The sequence below is a fragment of the Corvus hawaiiensis genome, chromosome 8, assembly GCF_020740725.1.
Source record: "Corvus hawaiiensis isolate bCorHaw1 chromosome 8, bCorHaw1.pri.cur, whole genome shotgun sequence".
NCBI classification, from domain to species: Eukaryota; Metazoa; Chordata; class Aves; order Passeriformes; family Corvidae; genus Corvus; species Corvus hawaiiensis.
Window position 1 is genome coordinate 7928220 of NC_063220.1, and position 15548 is coordinate 7943767.

Consider the following 15548-nt stretch of genomic DNA (forward strand, 5'->3'; position numbering starts at 1 on the left):
ATATGATCTGTAAATATTTGAGTGTGCATATTGGACAGAGAGGATGACAGCAGAAGGCAGGAATGATAAGACCAAAGCCAGGATTTGAATAAAACAGTTAAATCACATTTTTCAAGAGAAGAAGAAAACATTCATTTGATCTAGGATTTCTCTTACAGAGTAATGATTGACATACACATTTTTGACTGGACAAAATAAGACCAAGAGAATAACTCAAATATAGGAGGAAAAAGTAAACTGTCACAATTTGAATGTTGGAAGGATCAATACAGTTTACAGCAGTAAAATTCCCCTTAATTTCTTCATCTTATTAATACCATTATCATCTTTGGAGAAGATGTTTGTTAAATAACCAAGTAATTTTAATGAAATTAAATGCCTGGTGGGAGAAGCTGAAAGAGAGGGAGCTAAATTCTTCCCAAGGTAATCCAGCAAAGAAACCAGACATGATGGGCACAGTGTGGATTACAAGAAATTCAATTTAAATATAAGAATAAACATTTCTCTTTTTTTTCATTGAAAATGGTCAAGACTGGAATAGGTTGCTCAAAGGCCTTTGACAGAGGAGCATTTTCCTGTGAGGAAAAATGAAACAGCTCAAGGAGGATATTTTAAAAGATCACCAAAAGACCAGGAGCACCCACTTGTCAAGTCTCAACCAACAGACTGTACACCAGACCAGAGTAACCCTTCTACACACTTCAGATTGATTCCTGAACAAACAGACAGCCAAAATAATTTGTTTCATTGACCTTGGACATGTTCTTTTCCCTACACCTTATCTCAGTGTTAATATTGATTTTATATTTGATATAAATACAGTAATTCAAGACTTCTAAAACTTATCATATTTTTATTCCTTAGGCTTTACAATTTTTCTTTTTTCCTAAAGGAACAATACTTAGCTGCTCAGGCTGTACCTTGGAATGACACACTCTTATGCAAATCCTCCCTGCATTCCAAAAGAATCTTATCTCGTAGATACCACTAAAAAAAGTGGAAAAAAAACGGCAACAAAGGGGTAATTTATAATCCCTTTCTAATGAATTGGCAGGAAGTTAATCACATTAAAATAATCACATAATTTTTCATTTTGTGTTTCTTAAATATATCATGGCTACACAGACAAGTTTATCACTCAGAAATGAGTTTTCTGCCTTAATTCTTATATAAATCTAAACTGTTCTTGAAGAATTGGACAAAGAAATGCTACTCACAAACTACATGAACAGTCATTCTCTCTTTTCTTGAAACAAGATCATCAATATTCTTTCTCCCCTAGACTGTATCAACACACTGGTATAGAAATTAACTTTATATAAACTAACAGGACTTTAACATTTACTAGGATTTTTGTTCTCCATACTTTTACCTGAATTTTCAAAAAGTTTAGTCAAATCTGTATGTCATTAAAGAAATTCTCAATTTTTTTTTCCAAGCAAAATATAAGTCTCACAAAATGTCATCTGGCAGTAACTCATCCACCACAAGCCTGGTTTTGCATTCAACATTTGTCACCTGGTTTAGGACTGTCTAATACCCCCTCTTCCGTTTCCCAAAGTGTTATCTCCTTTAATATGGTTAACAGTATCAAGAACATTTTCTGTGTTATATCAAAACTTAAAAATAATTACATTTCTACTTGATCCAGTAATCCTCCCATTAGACCAGGTCTGACAGACTGGAAAGCAGTCTATTTAACTCTTCTTCCTGAAGCCTGACTTATTAATTCTTAGCTTACTGTGGGACCATATTCTCTCTGAATAAGAACCCAAATAAGTCACACGAGAGGAACATTTTAACTTAAGTTCCCAATAGGAGCAAATTCAAGGTCAAGACAATACTGCACCACATTGTATGTCAGGAGGTCAACCTAAAGAGTGCTGTCACTTTATTTCTTCATTATTTGCAGTTTTCCAATGGCTGCTAGGTTTAGTTAAAGGTATTAATTAAGGTGACCTTACTTGGACTTCACTTTCAAACCAATTGGAATATAACATTGAAACAAGGAATGAAATATATTACACTTCTACATGAAGAACTGATCTCTTGACGAATTAGGGCCACTTAATTGAAGGGACCTCTGAATAGGCTTTTCTCCAGACTACATGCAAAATGTGTATGGCAGCTCATCTCACCTACTCCTCACACTTTTGAGGTCTGCAAATCAGACTTAGAGAGCAAGTTGTGCATAAGATATAATTCAAAGTCACAGAACAATAAACCTACAGAAATTGTTGGTACAACCTACTAATAGCTGCTAATAGAATAGTCAGAAAATACTTTTACATTCCTAGTGCTATTCAAATTATTCTCCAACAGCCAACTAAACTAGGCAATAAAAGAATAGCAATAAACCAACTGGTGAAAGATTTTATCGTATTCATATTGAAGTAGGAAAAGTTTTGACTCTTTTTTGCTTTGTTAACGCTAGCTTTTGATGAGTCTAATAAAAATACCAGAAGATATATACAGATTCAACATCAATACCAATTAATTTGTAAAAGGAATCAAAACAATTATCCTTTTTTAATAATGTTTTAAAAGTGGAAGTAACATTCATAAAACTCAAATGAGTTAAATTAAATTTGACTGTGTATAAAACAGTCTGTATACTGTAAAATATCTTTATGGTTACTACTACATCAGCTTGCCTGTTTCATTTCTATTGCCAATCTCAAAGGAAAAAACTTCAAAGCACAGCCATCCTTCCACTGTCTTGGGACCAGCAGCAACAGTTCAATTACGAGGCCAAATTCAACCAATTTTAGTGATACTACCAAAAACTGACTGAGTAAAGTGCCAGCACTGACCACATATACACCTTGCAAGCAACTGCCTTTCTCCTTAATTCCAGGGACCTAGTACTTACAGTTAACTCTTTAACTCCCTCCCTAGTGACTGTTTTTCCAAGCTATATGTACCTACTCTAAAATCCTCACAAGTCATTTCCTTCAGTTTCTTTGTAAGCCTACTTCATATGTAAATTATTTCAAAGGATGTTGATATTTTCAGTATCAAGGTGCTAGGAGCTACATACAATTTCTAAGATGCAGTAGAACCACTTGCTAACAGAGATAGACAGCACCTTTCCAATAACCAGCCCGAGGAAGCACTGAAGGTAACAGTACCCAACAGTTTAGTTGGTCTTAAAGCAAGTGCTCTTTTATACTCTCTCCTCTACAAATACATAAAATGTCTTAAGCATTTGTTATAACTATACATCAGTGGGAGTCTTCTGATCTTTTTTTCTTCAGAATAAAGAAGAACAGTACTTCAGTTCTTACTAAAGAAGCTTTCTGAGGGAAATGGGCACAGTAACTTACTTCATTCTCCACAGAGTCAGTCACACAGCTGCAATTTACCTTGCACCACAATCGGGCAGCGCTGGCTCTGCGCTCTCACTCCAGCCTAGCACTAGGCTTTAAAATCTCAGGAGCTCACATCAGAAACTTAATCTAATTTCTTCTCTGTGGATATTTTTTCTCTCTCAACCATAAAGGAAACATTACATAATTACTAGGACAGAGCTGAAAACACAGCTCGAAGCTGCCATCTCTAGGTACTATGTTCTACTGCTCTTCACTCTTAATTCTTTTTTCTGGTTTTTTTCAAGAGACTGAAGATATGAAAGGAAAAATATCAGAACTTTATCCTAACAAGTTAATGTAAGAACTCATTGCAGAAGAATGTACTTTTTCCCCTTGAAATTTCTTTGCCTTGGATATCAGCTCATTTTGTCCCATGTAAGTTTTGACATTTGACATAATCACTAGTACAAGCAGCATAGTAGTTAATTATTTCACATAAATTCATTATTATCGAATCCTAATTGCTAACTAACATATGTCTTCAACAATAGCCACAGCTTCTTCACTATACCTTTACTTGCAGCTTTCATTATTATTAGCATGAGTTGTACTTCTTCACTGAGATCCAAAGAGATGTCTGAATTAACACAGGTCTACCACATTTAATATTTGCTGGTGAAAGCATTTCTAAAGCGGTTACTCTTTAGTCTGGAATGTCTCAAGAAAATATTAACACCATCAAATAAAAATGTTAAATTATATCTAAGCCTTTATTCTGAACTGCTAAATGATACATTATTCAAATGCTTCTTGACTAAAAAGTCCACATTCTACAAGAACTGTAATAATCAAACATACTGGTCAAAAAGATCTGACCTTTTAAAGAACAGGTAATACATTAATAATGAATCAGGGAACTGACAGGAGGAAAGCCCTGAGTTGATGTTAGGGCATGCACAAAATCTAGTTTACATTACTACTGAAAACATCTCTACAGTATTCACCATGCCACACACAGATGCAACATCTCTGTAAGAACAACAGATGCCAGGGAAACAAGACAAAACAAAGTACCAGCCCATGCCTTCAATTCCTCTGAACTTTCAGGAAGCACTCACTATATAAAAAAAGACCAAACATAAAAAGAAACTAAAATGTACAACTACAAGGGTAAAATCTTTAGTGAAAACATGAAGACATTCTAAGGCATTGTAAGACATTTTGCTCAGAATGCACGAACACTTCCTATTTAAAAAGAAAACCAAAACTTCCCATCCCAAATAACAAAATAAATAAAATTTAACTTAACAGAAGGATAATGGAGACTTAGAAGAAAAAGTAGAGTTCAAAACAAAGGATCAGAAACTCCAGCAGATTAAAACAGAGACACACACAAAGGCAAGCCATGAAACACCTAAATGAGATACCTACAAAATTTAAAGTACTAATACATCATTTTTCAAATGCATTAGCAATACATCTAACTAGATACTTTGCAGTGCCAACAAAGTACCTGAAGGAGTGCTGAGGTCTGAAGGAGTATTCTGAGAAGTGAAAGCCATAACAATAAAATGAGGTTAACTTTCCCACATGGGTTTTCCATGGTAGACTTTACAGGTATTTCCATAGCAAAAATTAAAAACAGAAAGTTATAATAGGAAAAAAAAAACCAAACCTGGCAAAGTCCCTGGAATCAGTTCTGAAGGAATTAAACAGTTAACCCCTCTCTGTAGTATGTAAATTCCTGCTTAAAAATGTGTTCATACCAAAAGACTGATAAGGGAGAGGCAGAAAGGACAAAATTCAGTGAGTGAAACAGACAAACAGATGAAGAAAAATTCTGTGAATCTTTGAAAAGAGAAGTTATATCTTGCAAATAAAGCATTGGCTATTTCTGAAGAAATTAAAGGTCCAGATGATACATTTACCTGAAATTTCCAAAAGATGCTTGATAATATTCCTCATGCCCTAAAGGAACTAAGATGTTCTGGAACAAGGAAAGCAGTTAACACAAGGCTAATTAAGTCTAAAAAGTAAAGTTTGGGGGGAAAAAAATAGTCACTTCTTAAATGAACAAAGGTCATTCATTAGTGGTGTCCTACAGGCATCTTCAACTGGGATTTGCTTATTCAATACACTAAAAAACAAGCTGGCAGAGGGATGAGTGGAAAAACAGCAATACCTTTTGACTATACTATGTTAATCAAAATAGCTGAGACAATGGTCAAAAGCAAGTAATTGCAGAACAATCTCCTAATACTGCATGTGCAATACAAGAAAAAATGAAAAGGTAAATAAATGTTCACATGTATAAGGATGAAAAGACGCTTCTGCGTAAAAAACAATTTAAAGTCTGAGCATATCGGGATGGATTTTGAATTGCCTAGAATGAGATCTTGAGGTTGTAACAGCTCTGGGAAAACACCAATTCAAAGCTAAGAGCAGATTTTCAAAAAAGCTAAAATACCGTAAAGAATTAATAGGAACAAATTAGACCCTTAATTCCCAGTGACATCAATCTCTGAGGTAAGAACATACTAAAGACTGTGATTCCTCCTTTCTCAGAAGGGATATAACAGAATTAGAAGAAGTAAAGGCAATGGCACAATGTTATCCAAGGTATGAAATATCTTCCTTATGGAGGATTATTAAAAATACAAAGCATTTTCAGTGTGAAAAAGAAATGGTAGAGGATGTGATGGCCTTACAGAAAATCATGAGTAGTATGAGAAAATAAATGGAGACTAAGAAGTGGGGATTATCAAAATTAAACCAACTATACCAGTTTCTGAAAAGGTTTTATTTCTTAAAAAATATTCTGGAATTCTTGGGCACAGGATGATGTCAATGTTAACATAAATATATGGTCCAAAAATTGAAAAAATAAAAATAAATAAATAACATGGATTCATATTTTTCCACAAAAATACCATCCTATTTTAGGAAATCCCAGCTGCAAAGTAGGACAGTATTCTGAGGAAGCTTCTGTAAGTTCCTGTCATTTTATCTTATATTCTTCCCTAGGCATTCACTGTTACCCATTATTCAAGAGGTGTTACCAGGCGAGATGAACACTGGTCTGACTTGATACAATCCTTTTTGTCCTTCCCTGCTGGGGTTGCTTTATGCAAACAAATGAAAATTTGCGATACAAATTCTGTATTTCTCTGTCACAGTTAACAAGTCTGTCATCCTCTGTAGCTTGTCTCACCGATAGATCCCTCAGGCATATGTTGGAGCCTTCTCTCCAGTCCTGACTCCTTGTGCTCTTGGCTGGATTCCCTGAACAGTTTCCAGACTTGGGCCATCACTTGCCATGGGCCTGCCAAAGGACCCTGCTACCAGCACTTGGCTCTGCCTGCAGGGTTCAGCCCGTGGGGATGGTGCCTGGTGAGCAAGAGCACTGCTCACAGCCCCAGTTTTATCTCACACACACCCCTGCCTTTTATTGGCGGGTTTAGCTCGGAAGGTTTCTGGTCAGCAAAGTGACTGAGAACTATTGCATAATCTCTGTTCCAAAAACCATGCAGAACACCTAAGTACTGAAGAAAACATTAATACAAAATACTTAGAAATTAAATTATCCTCAAAAGTCTCTGTTCATGGTGACTCATTTTAAGATCACTAACAGCACACACAAAGCAATTCATTACACAGAACACTGAAGAGTCCAAACCTGATACAAAGCAAGAGTGTGTCCATATCTCTGGAGCGGCCCTTTGGATACAGGTACTACATTCCATATACTGCTTTCCAAATTGTAGCTAGAGGAGAAATAGAAAAGGAAACATTTTCAACCTGCAGAGGAAATAGAGGGGCTTGTACGTTCAAACTAACTCCTGTTCGGCAAACTTGATCAGTCCCTGTTTATCTGACATGGGAATTTGTTAGCAGCAGTAACTTCGCTGCCGTTACTTTGAACTATTGCAACAGTGCGCTAACTTGTGATAATGCACTAAACATTCCTCAAGCAAAATAGGAGCAGCTCTTTAAGGGACTCATCAAAAATCTCAGAAAATAGGAGTAATTAACAAAAATCACAAGACTTGATCTTTTATCAGCCATGTAAAGAACCGCACCCCACTACACTGCTCATGCCACATGCTTTTGCACTACTTTGAAGATTTACTGTTGGGCACATTCTTAACTACATGGTTGATTTTAATTTCCATTATATTTTAATTCATTAATCAACACACACCATTAGATAAGAGAGGTAAAAAAATAAACAACAAAGGTAGAAAAGAAAAATCCAGAAGATGACAGGATTTGTTTGGATGATTGCAAACACGTGGAAGAAAGCAACAGGTAGACAACAACAGGAGAAGTAAACATGCTAATAATATGCTAATAAATATATCCTAACACTTGCATTTGCCACATTTAGGGACTCTACATATAAAATTACCACCCAAATCAACCCAGGTACTATTTACAGCTGCTTCAACTTCGTTTTCAATAGGTGGTCAAATACACGCACACACAAACTGCCACAAGTACAAAAAAGTGGAATACAGGGGACCTGCCTGACCCTTACTGGCATGGCACCAGCAGGCAAAGTGCAAGCCCTAAATACAAGTCCCCTGTATTCATAAATTAACATCAACAATACACATGGCTTTCAAAATGTACTGTGTGGATACATCAGCAGTGAATTTCACCACAAACCTCCTTATGTTTTGCAGTTTTTTGCAAAACTGAAGTACATATTAATATCACATACAGTTTGAAATTGCCCATATTTTCATTTTCTATAATCATAAGAAAATTACAAGCACAAAATAAGACCATTAATAAAAAATCTAAAAGAGATATAAACCTTTCAGCTAAATTAGAAGATGGAAGCTCCCTCCCTGGTAGGACCTGTCTTCCCTAAGCCCCATCAGAAAGGATGTGACAAAGGAGAAATCACTTACTTCAACACCATTTGGAAGGAACTGTAGTTAAAGGTGTATCCACCAATCACCCACATAAACTTCCCATGTAGGATGGCCTTGTGGGAAGCACGGCCCACAGAGGGGCTGAAGGGCTTCACGTTGGGCAGAACCCAGTAAGACTCCGTGGAAGGGACGTTCAAAGAACAATCTGGACCTGTTTTGTAAACAAATGTGCAATTTGTACAATCTGTTAGATGGGGACGTTAAAGCCAGTAAAGCAGAAACAGGGGAGGCTTAATTACTGATGTCAGGATTGCTCATTCTGATAAAATATGGTGTACACTTTTATGTTTAACAGATGCTCAATGAAAAAATTGACAACAGGGGATGGCAGTCTAATTGAAAGCATTAGATTAGCTCAAATAATAATTCATTTCTGCATTCTTCTCAGAAAACAGACTGTATGAGTCACAAATTGACAGAAAGGCACAAAGCATCACATTTTTAAATGACCTGTCATTAGGTCTAAAACTTTTAGCACTTTATGTTACCTCTGGACAAAACACAACTAGATATTATTTTTTTGTCAGATAAGGAAAAGCCAGTAAAAATGTATAATTTTTTTACTTCCAGGACTATTACAATCACAAACAGAAAAATGTATTTTTTTATTTGTTCTGTAATAACAAAAACGTGATCTCTTCATCATCTGTTTATGCTCTAGATCTTATTTAAAACCTGAATATATATACATATGTGACTGAATAAAACAATACACAAAATTCAACACAGTTAAACTGAAAACTAAGTAAGGTACATTTTAAGATCATCTCAGGATAGCTCATACCAATATTACATCACCACTCAGCAATAGTCAAAATAAGGAATCATGTCAGAAAAGAGAATACCGTTATCCCACTGCATAAATCTGTGGGTTTTGTAACCTTAGAAAACTGTGCCCTACTGAAAAAGAAGAGATTAGTGCTGGAGACTGTTTACAGGAGAGTAATAAGGATGTTCCAATTACAGAAACCACTGAATTCCTTTGAACTGGTGACTTTTGCACTTGGAAAGAAGAAAACTTGGAAGTGAATGATAAATGTCTGTAAAATAAGTGATAAAGAGAGGGTGGATATAAAGAGTCCACAGCCTCTCGGAATATAAAGAGCTGAGGTTTATGAAACACAGCTTGAAGAAGCCATGTACAAAGCAAACAAGAGGAGACAGTTCTTCATGCAAAAAAAGTATCAGATCTCTTTAGCAAGGATACTCCCCTGGCAAAGGATGCTCTGGATACAGAGATTTACATGTGTCAAGAGAGACCAGACATAATGTTAGAAGACAGAGCTGCTGAAGCTTACTAAGCTAAATAAGTAATGTACATCAAGTTCATAATAATTTTAAAACATTATCTTGGGGGAATGGGAGCGCAGGGAGATCATGTTTTTCCAGTGTTTATTGTCATTTTGGGGGCAACTTGCTACAGTTACTTCCCATACACAACAACCAGGCATCCAAACTGTACATAACCAGCTGTCAGCTTCTCCTAGTACACTACAGAAGAATGATGGCCACTTGTATCCAAATTACCTTCCATTCACTAAACGATGGAGACACTCAATTCCCATAGTTCATTATACCTTCTACTCAGAAAAGATTAATGGTATTTGAATGAGGTCTAATGAGAGTACGAACAATTCAGAATATTATTTCTTAAGCATTAATAATTGATACTGTAATAGAGTTGTAACCTCAGCAAAATCATTATTTGGTAAATCACTGGAGGAAACCCTTAATTTGAATATAAAAGGGCTTTAAAATAAACAATTGATTAAGAATTCTTTGATCAGGGAAGGGCTTAAAATTATGGAAACGGCGCCTGCAGGCCAGAAAGAGAAGCCGCATCTCCGCCGCCGTCACCGCGAGCCTTCGGGCACTGGGATGCCGCGGCCAGCAGTGACCCCTGGTGGCGAGTGGCGAGCAAAGCCGGAATTCCTGCGGCACACCCAGACCGAGCTACCTGGCACCGACTGCAGTAGGATCAACGCGGGAAAACCGCCTAATACTAAGTCAAGAACGCAAAAATCTTAACCAGATCAGTGATGGAAAGAATGACACAGACAACCCTCTTGCAGCCTCCGTGCTTGTCAAAACGGAATGACAAGAAAGGTGAGAGAGAAAGCAGAAATGCCACGTGTGTCATAGAGTCATAGAAAGCCTCGGGTTGGAGGGAGCCTTAAAGATCATTCAGCTCCAACCCCGCTGCCACGGGCAACGCCGTGCCACGTTATGTATCAATCGGTACAAATATTGAATATATAGCTGCAAAAATGCAAAACAGTAGAATAATACTGGCCTCTACCAAAACATCATTTAAAAAGCAAATTCTTTTGTATGGCTATTACTTTATAAAAGCAAGGTAAATGTAGGACTTCTATAAATATCATGTATAGATTTTCCTACTTGAATACATGTACCATTATTTCAGAAAAAATACATATTCTCTTCAGAAACATCACATTCACTAAATATGTGCCTTCTGTGCAACAAAGAGCACTACAGCTGCAGAACAAAGATAATGAAAAATATGTTTTCTTATGTTTTATGCAAATATGATTTTTCTCCATTCATTTAAAATTGAATTTCTTTCTTATCTTCCTAAAGTGTCAGTCAATCCACTGGGGGGGAGGGGGAAGGGAAGGTTTTAAAAACAGCAAACAACTTTATAAACCTGAACTGGAAGTCAATTACATTATCCTCTAAGGTAGGAAAAAATTCTATAGGTTTAAAAAAGTGATTTATTCCCATCACACAAGAGAAAGAATCTAATTTCTATTTATTGAGGAGTTTCATGAAAAGTCAAAGTAACAATCTGTTCCAGTAGTTTAAGTCATAAGATCAATTTCCACCTAATGACTAAACATCATCTACTGTCTTCAAACCAAATCTTTTCCTTTGGGATCACAGGAGAAAAAACAGAAGTATTGACGTGTTGAATATAAATTTCACAGTGGTCTTCATACAATCTACTCAAAGCGATTTTTAAAGTATTTGTTGTTTATTCTGGTTTTGTTTGTGATCATTTGAGTTGAGAATTATTACTTTAACACGATTTTTCAACCACCGCAACTCAGTGGTTGAAACCAGTCCTATAGTCAGATCAGTTGTGCTGGAATGGTTCACTAATTCCTTCTAACAGTAGGTGTACACCTGTATCACTGCACTGCCCCTGCACAGCTCTGCAACATCCATACTGGATGTAATTACTTCTCCTACCCTGCAAATAGTCTTGCTGCAAATGAGACTCAAATAGCAGGCAGAGAGATCCTGGTGAAGTACCAGCTAAAGCAGCAGGGCAGCAAGCTGTGCCAGGACTCAGGCTCCTCAGGAAAGACACAGAAATCCTAATGCACACAAGCTGATACAGTTCATGAAATGCCACCCGGGTGCTGTTACTCAGGCAGGAAGAATGGATCATCCAAGGGCGATCTGGCCGTGGGGAATGTGCAGGGTCAGTCTGAGCAGGGGAGCCAGAAGGGCTGCTCTGCCTGCCGTGGGTGGGTACTGCTCCACAGCACCCTTGAACTGCTCAGCTCCAGATCCCACACTCAAGATCAACAAGGCTGGTTCAGAAGAGTAAGGCCAGATGTCACAGCAGTGTTTATCAGAAGCATATTGCAGGGAAAGCTTTCCTAGTCCTTCGTGACAAGAACAAGTACAGTGTCTGGTTGACACTGCATGAGATTTGTCACCTTAAACAAAAACAGGTTTTTTTTCTCACTCTCTAAAAGAAACAAGAACTTTTCAGATCAGGTGTAACTGACAACACCCATTGGACTAGAGATTTTGAGACTCCATGCTAATGGCAGCAAAGTACCAAGCTCCAGTATCTCTTCTCAAAAACTTCACAGCTCTAAGACAAAAGCCTCCTTCCAATTCCCAAAGGATGTACTGATGGCCAGTTTATCCCAATTTTTCTTCTACCAGTGTTGTACTTAAAGACCTGGTCTGTCTATATGCCCCACAAATGTTTATAAACAGCAACACTCTTCCCTCCCAGCCTTGATTTTACTCACTTAAACAAACCATGCTCTGTTAGTGCCTTCCACAGCCCTGACCGTCCTAATGATTCTCCCCCTGAGTCTGTGCCTATTTGTATTCATAAAACTGTAGTAACAAAACATGAAGCATTCTACTAATGCTTTCATATATTTAACTGGAGTTTCTGTGACTGATCATCCTACCAATGCACTTGGCACTTCAGAGTTTGCAGAGTATATAAAATTAATAATGTTAATTAGTTCATGTTCTAATTGAGATAGACAAGCAAGTTTTCTCCCTTTCCACATTTCAATTCAAGATTATAAAATAAATTGTTAATACTCTTAGTCTCTAAATGTATTAATTTACAATTTATACTGAAGTAATTACATCCTACACATTACTTTTTTGCAGGATATTCTGGTTCTCCTTCCTATTTAAAGTAGCTTCCACCTTTGCATTACCAGACTTCATTAGCAACATTATAAGGTAGATTATAAAAATTATGTAACAATATCAGTCCCAAGATCAGCCTTTAAGGAGCACTGATATCTTCCCATAGTTGTTCAGCACACCCACTCACATTTCATGATGAAGCAGCTGAGTTCCCCTTACGATTTCCTTATATATGCACTGCACTCTTCAGTTTCAGTGATTTCCTGTCATCAAATGCTGAGGTTCAGGTAAAATATATTGCATTTTCATGTCAATTTTCTTACAGATTATCTTCGTATGAACTACATTGATAAATTCAGATTTCAACTGTTTTGTTATTAATCACAATATATGCTTAATTATTTCTTTCCTCCATTTACGGTTTAGAACTCTACAAAGTGTTGAAATGAAGCTAACAGGTTTTGAGCTCCATGAATCACTTTCTTCCTAATCTTAAATGAAGGTGCTACAGATAATAAACTAGATTTAGTATCTTACCTTAGTAGGGAAATCAGCACGATCTCCTTCTTGTATGCAGGACAGAGCATTGCTTCGGATCATTATTTTAATCAAGTGTTTGCATGTTCTATGTTACTACATTTAAGTGTATGCACTTTAAATAAATACTAAGAAGATCACAGATTCACTTTAAATGGATATTTCTCATTAAAACTCACAAATAGCAAGGGACTCCCTTCCTAAATCTCATCCTAATTAGACCTACAGAGCATTATCAACCCCTTTAATGCAGCCATTTAGTGAAACACATCAAATAAATTCCGCTAAACTTGATTTCACTAATTGTCAAATGGCACCATAAAGGTATTTAAAACTGAAGCTGGCTTTTCATTTACCTGTGATGTTCTTCCTCTTCCAATAAGGACACTTGATTTTTCTCACAGTTTTTAGACACTAGATTTCTAATTATGATAGCTATATTTTGTTTACAAATTGCACAGTCCTCCAAGGATGGTTGCCAAATTGTTAATTCCAGCTGAAGATAAATCTGAAGAACATTTCCAGTATATATGAAATAACCATTCATTACAAGACAGTTCCTTCCTACCAGTTCTACAGATGTAAACTTTTCTTAGACAACTGTCATTTCTATGATCAACATTTAAAAATCTACAAATACGGAATGCAGAAATTGGACCTTAACTTAAAATTGGGGGAGGAAAGAATTCCTTGAGTATGTGTCTTTATGTGCATATACAGTATAAATGCACAGATATTTAAGAGTATATTTCCCAGACTGTAAAACTCCAGTTTCTCCTTTCTGAATTGATACTTGGGCGGGAGATGACCTGAAAAGTAAAACTGAGACAAAGAGGGCATTATCACAGGGCAGAACAGTTATAAGAAACCTGCTTCTATTTGCTTTTTCCTTTCACAAACAGGTCTGTCCAAAGCAAATGTTACATCACAGGTCCTCATCGCTGGAGACACAGACTTGTGTGCTTTCTGTTCAAGAACATCCAGGCACAACAGGCCAAAATCTCAGATTTCAGACCTCTAGGCATTTGGCACAAGCTCTTTCTAGAGCCGCATTTCAACTGCTGCTGCCTGAGCCTCATCTCAAACCTTCTCCATCAGTTTCAATAAACCAGCACCACAGAGTACAGCTTTGCCAAATCTCAACACTGAGGAATAAGGCAGGCCAAACAAGAGAGTTTGACATCAAAGCCTTCCACTGAAGCAGCAGGAACGAACCCAACTCCAGTGAGTCCTTTCAGGATAACCTAAGTTGAGCATAGACACTCATTGACAGAGTTGTTCTGGCCATACTCAAGACGCTGTTACAATAAATGCCACAGTACCAGGCAAGCAAAACACTGATTTTACACTGCAGTAGTCACTCCTTTTATACTTTCATTGTTTACTCTTCTCCTTACATAAAGGCTCATTTGTCCCTAGAGAGATGTTATAAAATTCAAGCTGCCTGAATTGCTAATGGACTTATTTCGAAGTTAATTAGTTTAACTTCAGAATCTGGTCTTCTGCTACATCTCTGCCTGCTAGGAGCAGATCTGTAGGGAGAACCAACTAACTATACATGTTCCAGCAATTTTATTGGTGTTTTAACTTTGGATTAGGGCTGAATGCCTGTTTGTGGCTGGTGTGCATTATGTGCGACCCTAGAGCCCATCTTTTGGTATAGTTACTCCTAAAAAGAATGTATTTCCTCTGTTTGCAAACCATCTCACAATGCAATCCAAAACACAATAAACATGAAGGATCAGATTTGCTTTGAAGGTGCCCTACCGATCCTCTTATGGAATAATTTAAACAAACCCTGTAATTCCTCCCTAATAGGTGCCCCTTTTGCTTGCAGAGCTGATGTTCAATGACCAAAGTATCAATAAAGTTTCTCTTAAATTCAAGAGAGTTCAACCCTTTTTTTGCCCTGTCTACACCCAGTAGTTAGCAATGTTTTCAGCACTTTCAAAGATAGTCCACTTAACCCTCTTAAAAATGTGGAACTGTTTCCTATCCTTCCAGTCATCCTGATTTTTTTTCACCTGTCTCAGAAGTTTTTAACTGTTTGGAAATCTCTCTGCTCCTTTACAGTCCGAAACAATCCAAGACACGGTGTTCCTGGTATCAAAGAGAATCTTCTGGCTGTGAAACCACATTCAGCAAAAGCATCTTTCTATAACATTCTTGAATAGGTCAAATTGTGCACAAGCCACCACTTTGGTCTCAGCCAAGTCCCCATTTCTCTTTTACATGTGCCTAGCAAAAAGAAAGATAGCAAGTCAGCAGTTTGAAGGCATATTTTTTTCCTCCCTGAATTACATCCATGGCATTTTATCAGCCGGCATTGACATATTCTGTTAGATAATATCAAGACAGATTAGCCAGGAATGGGACAGTGTAATAT

General features: G+C 37.0%; 1 protein-coding gene across 5 annotated transcripts in view; it reads right to left on the reverse strand.

Annotated features, from left to right (window-relative positions):
• Positions 1–15548, reverse strand: part of ATRNL1 (attractin like 1) — a 448295-nt gene that overhangs the window by 377924 nt on the left and 54823 nt on the right. For all 5 annotated transcript variants that reach the window (XR_007205109.1, XM_048310902.1, XM_048310901.1 and 2 more), the window contains exons 6-7: positions 8228–8402; positions 6988–7075 (exon numbers count right to left, since the gene is read on the reverse strand). Coding sequence is in view for 4 of the 5 variants with exons in the window: in XM_048310902.1 (XP_048166859.1) it covers positions 6988–7075; positions 8228–8402 (263 nt within the window). In the remaining variant the exon portion in view is untranslated. The remainder of the gene's footprint in view (positions 1–6987; positions 7076–8227; positions 8403–15548) is intronic.